At 44.0% G+C, this 8437-nt stretch overlaps 3 protein-coding genes across 4 annotated transcripts in view; 1 reads left to right on the top strand and 2 right to left on the bottom strand.

Annotated features, from left to right (window-relative positions):
- The window catches only part of LOC104798356, a 2505-nt gene extending 672 nt beyond the window's left edge, over nt 1-1833 (top strand). The window contains exons 2-7 of the mRNA XM_010520402.2: nt 2-84; nt 438-513; nt 948-997; nt 1081-1323; nt 1418-1456; nt 1568-1833. Coding sequence (XP_010518704.1) covers nt 2-84; nt 438-513; nt 948-997; nt 1081-1323; nt 1418-1456; nt 1568-1726 — 650 coding nt within the window. The 3' untranslated portion in view covers nt 1727-1833. The remainder of the gene's footprint in view (nt 1; nt 85-437; nt 514-947; nt 998-1080; nt 1324-1417; nt 1457-1567) is intronic.
- On the bottom strand, nt 1724-3937 carry LOC104798357 (putative glycerol-3-phosphate transporter 4). Its single transcript, XM_010520403.2, has 3 exons — nt 2651-3937; nt 2029-2547; nt 1724-1944 (listed from the first exon to the last, which is right to left on the bottom strand). The coding sequence occupies exons 1-3, from the start codon at nt 3675-3677 to the stop codon at nt 1904-1906; spliced, it is 1587 nt and encodes a 528-aa protein (XP_010518705.1). The 5' UTR covers nt 3678-3937; the 3' UTR covers nt 1724-1903.
- Nucleotides 3938-6640: 2703 nt separating this feature from the next.
- The window catches only part of LOC104798355 (GATA transcription factor 26-like), a 4361-nt gene continuing 2564 nt past the window's right edge, over nt 6641-8437 (bottom strand). Inside the window, exons 4-9 of one of the 2 annotated variants that reach the window (XM_019200676.1) lie at nt 8417-8430; nt 8085-8157; nt 7865-7968; nt 7588-7777; nt 7333-7453; nt 6641-7249 (exon numbers count right to left, since the gene is read on the bottom strand). In XM_019200676.1, coding sequence (XP_019056221.1) covers nt 7023-7249; nt 7333-7453; nt 7588-7777; nt 7865-7968; nt 8085-8157; nt 8417-8430 — 729 coding nt within the window. In that variant the 3' untranslated portion in view covers nt 6641-7022. Of the gene's footprint in view, nt 7250-7332; nt 7454-7587; nt 7778-7864; nt 7969-8084; nt 8158-8416 lie in introns of both variants that reach the window. The other variant, XM_010520401.1, reaches the window with a different exon arrangement.

Below are 8437 nucleotides of genomic sequence, written 5' to 3'. Positions count from 1 at the left end.
ATGCCGATGGTAGGGGAAGTAATGAGTGCTGCCAGAGGAGCAACCAATGCATTTTCAGGCCTCACTCGGCAATTGAACGACGTTGTACGTAAGAAAAACTTTTGTCTTTTCCTCCCTCTCTCTCTCTCACCGGTTTGATTCTGTTCCCTTCTTCTTCCCCTGTCTGATTGTAACAGTAGGGGGCTGCATCATAAACTCCTGGTAGGAATCATATGGTCAAACGCTGCCTTCTAACTTCTATTAGGAAATTTTATCTGTTATATATATATATATATAGTTGTGTGTATGATGAGACATAAACTCTCTGCTCTTGCCATCTTTAGCTGTGGAAACTGGGAGCTCGGAACATTAGGGCTGCCTTCTAACTTCTATTATATATATATATATATAGTTGTGTGTATGATGAGACATAAACTCTCTGCTCTTGCCATCTTTAGCTGTGGAAACTGGGAGCTCGGAACATTAGGGCTGGCGTTGGTTGTGGGGTCGGCTTCGGTCATGGTTTTGGAGTTGGTATGTTCATGTTATCTGATCTAAGAAGCTGTCTTCTTACCTTCTTCATTTTGAACCGGTTGGTTACTTGGTTATTCACCTGAACATGACAGTGTGAGCACTGGAAGAAGCTCCTGAGTTTGATACACCGACTTGTTGTTGTTTTATGTTGGATGTTATGAAAGAGGGCACTGGACTTGGTATAGCATCATCATTTAGTGGATTTCTTGTACTTGTGCAGTATCATGATTTCAGAATTCTGGATATTTGGAACCCTTAACTGCAATGTTGAATTTCTTGGGTTGGGTCAAGCCTGAAAGCTGGTATGATGTACAGTTACAGTATCATGATGCAGCTTTAGTACTTAGAAGACACAGTAGGGCACAGCTCAATATCTTTTCCGATTCTTCTGGCCTTTGTTTAGACTGTCGTTTAACATGGTTATTCACTGACAGGGGTCGCCGTGAAACCCAGTGCCATGCACAAACTTCAAGCTTCCCTTCTGGTAAGCCTGGTTCTTTCTTCGCACATCTAAGGTGTTCATTCTGTTACCACAAACCCAGAAATAGTTAATCTAAATTCTCCCAGGATGCCGCATCAAGCTTGACAACAAAACTCGGATTAAAGAATCAAACTACAAAAGGAAACCAAATAGCGGAGGGCCAGGCTTCTGGAGTTCCGTCTGGTCAGAACAAATACTTCAACACAAACCCACCCGATAGTTCCGCCAGCGAGCCGCCGGCACTCGGTACCAGAACTGAGAAAGTGATCAATAGTTTTCTCGAGAATCCGATTCTAAAGCAGCAGGAAACGCCCACAGACGAAAGACTGGTAGACCCTGTCAAAGATCGCGTCTTTCTTGTTCTTCTTTTTTCTTTGCTGTGGGGCATTTATTGAACCATTTTTTTTTTATCGACGTCGACAGACCAGGCAATTGAAATCAGAGAAGTTGGTGCTTGAGATGGTAATTTCTCGTTCTCAACTTGTGGGCAATCACACGGTCAGACAAGTGCAATGTTGATCTTGAAACGGGCATTTGGGGCTCACAAAACGTACAAACAAAAAACTTGTTCAGGTTCTGAGACATCAGAAGCTCATTGAAGAACTAATGGAGGAGAACGAGAGGCTAAGAAGGATAGTGGTAGAAGATCTCAAAGTGCCTCCCGACAACAAGCACACATCCCCATGCAGCGATTGCTTCGAGTGCCTCAGAAAACAGAGGAGAAAGAGATAAGAAAGCTCAAAATATAAAACTTTCTCCCGATGGGAAACATTTGTTCCTTTCACAAGGTGACTTTGGACTCACAACGATACTTTGGGACTGTTAAGTTCCTCTCTACATATATGCAACAGCACAAAATTCGGAGCAAACCCTGCAGCTCTTCTGGGAAGTCCAGCCAAAAACCTCGAATCATCCTCTTCCGCCATTTAAAAGGGGTTCTGAGACAGGAACTGGAAGACAAAATGATCAAATATGTTGTTTTAGTTAATAGTAATGAGAGTACTTCCAAAATTCAAATATCCATAGCATGTCACCTTCTTCGCTGTATCCGATTTTCTCTCTAATTTCAGCAATGACCAGACGGGTTAGGAGAAGCCCAGCAATTAGTGCTCCAAGCACCAACATGTCGAACACAGCGTCCCAGCCCAAAGTAGAAAGAAATCCGGTCAGGAGAGGACCAAGAGCCGCTCCAACCGACCCTGTGCCGTCGATGATAGCGGTCACGGTGGCAAGCGCCCTGGAATCCCCACGAAGGGATTTATGGGTCCCGAGGTCTGCTGAGACTGCGGTCGTGATGAGGGCATAGGGCCCATTGACGAACAAGCCGGCGATCATCATTAGGACAATGTTGACATTCTGGGACATGCTTCCAAAAGTGTGGTACAAGAGCATAGCCGGGATCGCAGTGTACATGAACGTAGCAGCGGTGGTGGCTCTGGCTTTGAATTTGTCAGAAATGTAACCGGCAAGTATCCCTCCTACAATGCCTCCTACGTCAAACAGAGTTGAGAGATTTCCAGCTGATTTCACTGACATGTACTCCCCTCCTATGGCTGCAACCAGACAGCAAGTAAAATCCAGATTGGCAACTGAATCTGGTATATAGGATAGATAGGTTCTCAGATATGAGATGTTAAACTAGAGAGAAAACTTCACCTGTCTGGCTCAGATAAAACGGCAGCCAGTACAAGAAGGTGTAAGCGACTAGTTTGGAGAAGAAGAGACAAAGTGCAAAAGGTACAACACCCGGAATCAGACAAGCCTGGAAAAGCCCTACGCTTCTCCTACTGGCTGAGCCTTCAACAAAACCATCACTACTACTTTCCCCTGAAGCACCTTCCTCTTCGTTTGGCGGCGGTGGCGAAGACTTGATAAACTTACCTGAATTGGAATTGATACCCGGAAACCCAACGTCCTCTGGGTATGCGGCCAAGAACAAGTAAACCAGCACTCCTCCTAAGGCGATCACCACACCGGGCGCTATAAACGACCATCCCCATCCATAATCCAGAACGGCCGCAGCAATCAGGGATCCAGAAATGTTACCAACCGACGTGTGAGCGTTCCAAATCCCCATAATCAAGCCTCTCTTCCTTTTCCCAAACCAATTTCCAACCACGGCAACGACCGAGGGCCATCCGGTCGCCTGTAAGAGCCCCGCCATCATTTGCATCAAGAGGTAGAACGAGAATGCGTGAACATTCCAGAAGTACCCCATCCCAAAAAGCACCACGAAAAACCCACTGCCGATCATTCCCCATGCCAGAAACAGCCTCAGATCCAAACTGTCGCCCAAATGCCCAGCCACGTACATTCCCAAGGAGTAACAAGCCAGAAACGCAACGTCGATTTCCCCCAATTTCGAGGTACCGTCCTTTTTATCAAATGGATCCCAACCATTGGATCTCAACGACAGACTCCCGTCAAAGGCCTCGTTTCCGGTTTCTTTCTTCACAAACACGTTACCCAGCGGCCAAGGATTAGTGTTGGGGGGATCGGTGTGCAGAACGCTCTTCACTATGCTACTTGGTTTTCTAGAGGCATGGTAACAGGCATATGCGATGAAAGTAATCAACAACACCGCATACCGAAACGTCTTGGGGCTCCAGTTTCTTCCCCTCATTCTTCTCAGCAGCATGATCCCTGGTGGGGTTTTCCTCATTGAACTCGAAAGATTCGCCATGTTCGCGAATTCAACCAGGACAAAAGAACGGTGAGAGTGAAAGTAAAAAATCCTAATATCTCAGTAGCTCGATCATAAACTCAGAGAGATCGCCAACAACCTATTAGAAAAATTCGCCAGGCGAACCAAATCCAAATACCCAGAACCCTAATTAAAGAAGGTCGTTGGAAATTATTGGCCTTTTGGCGTAGGAAGAAAGAATCACCGACTAATTTGACAGGATGAATACGAGAGAGAGAGACCAGCGGGAGGGAGGGGTTGGCGGGAGAGAGAGAAGGGGAGGAAGGACGCAAGTAAATGTAAGGCGCACCTGACACGTGGCTGTCCGCTGTGGTGGGACAATGAGGCGGAGCACCCTGGACGGGCCACGTCAAGCTCTTTTTAACGGATAGCGAAGGCGCGTGCGTGACACACCGCCATTGGTTGTCCTCTTCCTAACGTGGGCCGAAATCATAAAGGCCCATTGGGGAAATTTTAAATGCCACATAAACTCGCCTCAAAAGTCTACTCCTCGTGTCTTCCTTAACTAGTAACCAACCGATTATATGTCTCTAGCCACATGGTATTCCACGAAACCGTCTTTTCTTTTTCGGACATCACTCGTTTTTCTAATCCGCCAACAGCCTTATCACCCGAAAACACCTCCGACCAAATGGTACAGCCCGTAGCTCTGGCCCGTTCATACACTCCACCAGCTACTCATCAACCGTTGGACGACCCTCCATGCTTCCATTCTTCACCGCAACCAGCTCGTCGTCTTCATCATTGCCGTCGCCCGCTCCTCCATCTCCGGCCGAACCAACCGAGGCTTCTCCTCGGAACAAATACCCGATGGTGACTCGAAGAAAGAACCGGATCACCAAACCTGTCAACAAACTCACATTGACTACTTCTGTTGTGCCTATTGACAGGGAACCTAGCTCGATGGTTCAAGAATCCTCGATGGCGGTTGGCTATGAGCGATGATTTCAATGCTCTCGTCCGCAACAACACATGGAAGCTCGTACCATTCACCTCGGATATGAACATTGTTGGGTGCAAGTGGGTCTTTCGGATCAAGACCAATCCGGATGGATCCATTGATCGGTACAAAGCACGTCTTGTAGCCAAAGCTTTTTACCAACGCCCGAGTATCGACTTTCAGTCCTGTGTACAAGCCTCTGACTATCCGACTGATTCTTAGTCTCGCCGTCACCAATGGTTGGGTCATATGCCAACTAGACATCAATAACATTTTCTTGCAAGGGCGTCTAACCGATGAAGTGTACATGAGCCAACCTCCCGGATTTATTGACAGGGATGGATCGTCATTTGTGTGTAGGCTTCACAAAGCCATATATGGTCTCAAACAAACTCCAAGAGCGTAGTATTTGGAGCTTCGAGGGTTTTTCTTGGGCCGCGACTTTGTGAACTCGATGGCCAACACCTCTTTCTTCATTCTCCGCACCGCTGCCGCTCATATTTATGTTTTGGTGTATATTGATAACTTAATTATCACTGGGAGCAAATCGGATCAGATTGAGAAATTTATCAAAACCCTTGCTTCCCAGTTTTCTCTCAAGGATCTCGGCCCACTCTCGTGTTTTCTTGGTGTAGAAGCAACCCGATCTCCGAATGGGCTGTTTCTAAGTAAACGAAAATATATCGTGGATCTCCTACACCGAACCAACATGCATGAGTCGAAAGCTGTAGCTACTCCCATGGCTTCTACGTCACGTCTCACCATCACGTCTGGAACCCCTCTCTCGGATGGATTGGAATTTCGCACAGTTGTAGGCAACCTTCAATACTTGTCTCTTACAAGACCCGACATCAGTTTCTCGATAAATAAGCTGTCTCAATTTATGTATTCACCAACTGATGTTCATTGGACTGCAGCCAAGAGGATACTTCGATACCTATCCGGCACTCGGAACTCCAGGATCTTCCTATCCGTGGCTAATACACCGACATTACATGCGTTTAGCGATGTCGATTGGGCAGGAGATCCGGGAGAATTCAAGTCTACAGGAACATTCATTGTTTATTTAACATCCGATTTCATGGTCTTTTAAAAAGCTACCCGGCCATTCCCGATCATCCACAGAAGCAGAATATCGGTCAGTGTCCAATACATCCGCCGAAATCCGATAGTTGGCCTCTCTACTCTCCGAGCTTGGAATCGTTCCGACCTCGGCCCCGACGGTTTACTGCAACAATGTTGGTGCCACGTATCTAATTAAGTGCAAACCCGGTATTCCACTCTCGCATGAAGCATTTAGTATAGGAAGATAATATTATTATTAGAATATTATCATTGATATGATTATGATTTAATCTAGATATTATGCCTAGAATATTCTATTGTATTTTGTTATATATTATGATGTATTCTTTTCATTATCAAGAATAGAAAAATATTTTCCCTATTATTTAGTTCTCGACTACCTTTTTATTCGAGGACAAGTGGAGTCCGATGCATTACGTGTACTACATATGAGTTCAAAGGATTAACCAAGCCTCTTCCTCGGACAGGGTTTAATGAGCTATGTGTCAAGATCGGAGTCACTGCGGGTGCTCCGTCTTGAGGGGTGTGTTAGAGATCATGAATATTGTAAATCAAATCTCTGGCTCTCTCTTATATTTGTACATTCTACGTATAATGAAATCAAGTGAATTCACTTAACTATAACATTATGTTATATTTTAATGTTCATCGTACTTTTTCTCAATTTCACACTCATACTAACCATCGAACTTCAAAATCTCCACGAACATCACAATCAACTTTGATTAGTTTTATAAGAAATACTAAAGAGAATAAATACACCGGACTTAAACAGTATATATGTATGTACACACACACACAGATCGAAGACCTCATAAATTTAAAACATTTTACCATTCAAAATGCATATAAATTAAAATGTAATTACGAAATAGTCATCATGCAATATTCACCTCACTTAAATATCCATAAAACATTAAAGAAAACTCTAAAATACATTACTTCATTTTCGCGTTTGGGGTTCTATATACTGTTACAGTTTCTTCTCGTTCCTATACAACAAAAAAGCTCAGTTTTCTTACTGAAGTTCAGAAGGGTCATTGAAAAGAGAGGGGAAAAAACATTTTATATAAGACCCAAACCACTGAAGAGAGCCTCAAAACTCGTTAAAAAATCCTTCCTTTGGTCTGCGAATTGCAAATTTACTAAGGCAGCAATCTCATAAGGCTTCACCAATGAAAAAGAAAAACCCAGAAGCCTAAAGCGTATCTCTTTCATAAAGAGCAAGCTGTAGGAGCTTAATGCTCTTCGCTTTTGTGATGGGAAAACGCCAAAAAGTTTGAAGCTTTGCGTCTCTCCTAAGGCTGGGGAAGCAGCTCTGCTTGAGGAAAAGACCCATTCAAAGGCACATCCAGAAGAAGATCCTGCTCTGAACCACAATTACCTTCATACCCAAACACTGCCGAGCTGCCATCTGATGCAAACGCAAACGCCACGCTTCTGGGGCTGAAGCCATTCTCTGCTGCTTCTTGATTCATTTGCAACTTCATCACCCGTTTAGGGCTCCTCATCACAGCCCTTGTCTCTGAAACACAGACAGAATAATCAGAAACAGATATATGGACACATCTTTATACCTCATGATCAAGCGGATCTCCTATCACTGACCTGATTTTTTTCTGTTTTGGCTTTCGCTAAGTCTCTTAATGGATATGAGATTGTTTGATGCATTCTGGTTTTGTATTCTTGTGGTGGCAGTCGAAGTACCTACTTTCCCATTTTTGTGTTCCTGCAACAAATGCTTAGAGATTACATCATCACCTCAATCCCAAGTTTATTTGGGTTGGCCAAAATTGTGACCAACCATCATGTCAAAAATATCTTGACAGGATTACTTGGTATTTCAAGAAAATTAAGCCGAACCTTGAATTGGTGATAGCTTTCAACCAAGCGGGATTTGGTAAGATCAGATAGAGCAAGCTTCTTAAGCATCTTACGGTCATCTGGTATGGCTCCTGAGGACGAAGATGACTCAAAGACACCATCTGCGACAAGTTGCTGAAACAAAGAGAAGTTCTCTTTGAACTGATCACTCTCAAACATGCTTCTGAGGCTGAAAAGGAAAATGAGAATGATCAGAATTTAGAAAAATCAGCTGCATTCGGTTGAGTTTAGCTTTATGTACGCAATCAATTCGTACCTATCAGGAAAATTAACAGATTCTGTCTGGGGAAGCAGTTTCATCAGCTGCCGCTGTTCATCTTCCGTGAATTGTCCCGTGAACTCATCAAAGTTGAAAACATCCTGCACAAAAATTTCGAGGCAATTGTAACAACCCATCCAGTTGAGTCGCAGAGAAATTGGGGCTAGAAGAACTGTTCACATGCATCTCCCATACGTTGAACACACAATGAACTCACCTTCAAATCTATGCTACAGAGTGGTGAACTATGGCTCCCTAGAACTGAGAGTTTTTCAGTTTGAGACTTGGTCCTGCAACAAGAAACAACGTTTTTGTTGGTGAGATTGGATGTTCTCTTTTCCTGTCTCTTCCCGAAACTTATATCCATGCTCTAGAAAGGTTTACAACTTCATGTGAGTATAGAAACATTTCAGTTTTTCATAATCACAGCACCCAAGATTTTTTCTTCACCTTGACCAAGTCCCAAGCTTCTGACCCATGGCTTAGGAGAAACTAGAGTTAATAAATGGAAATGCACAAAACATTATCACATATGTAGAGAGGATCTACCTCTTGAGTTGCTCCTGCTGA

The sequence above is a fragment of the Tarenaya hassleriana genome, unplaced genomic scaffold (genome assembly GCF_000463585.1).
Source record: "Tarenaya hassleriana unplaced genomic scaffold, ASM46358v1 Cleome53, whole genome shotgun sequence".
Lineage (NCBI taxonomy): Eukaryota > Viridiplantae > Streptophyta > Magnoliopsida > Brassicales > Cleomaceae > Tarenaya > Tarenaya hassleriana.
The sequence above is the reverse complement of the archived record's forward strand: the minus strand, read 5'-3'. Positions and strand labels throughout refer to the sequence as shown.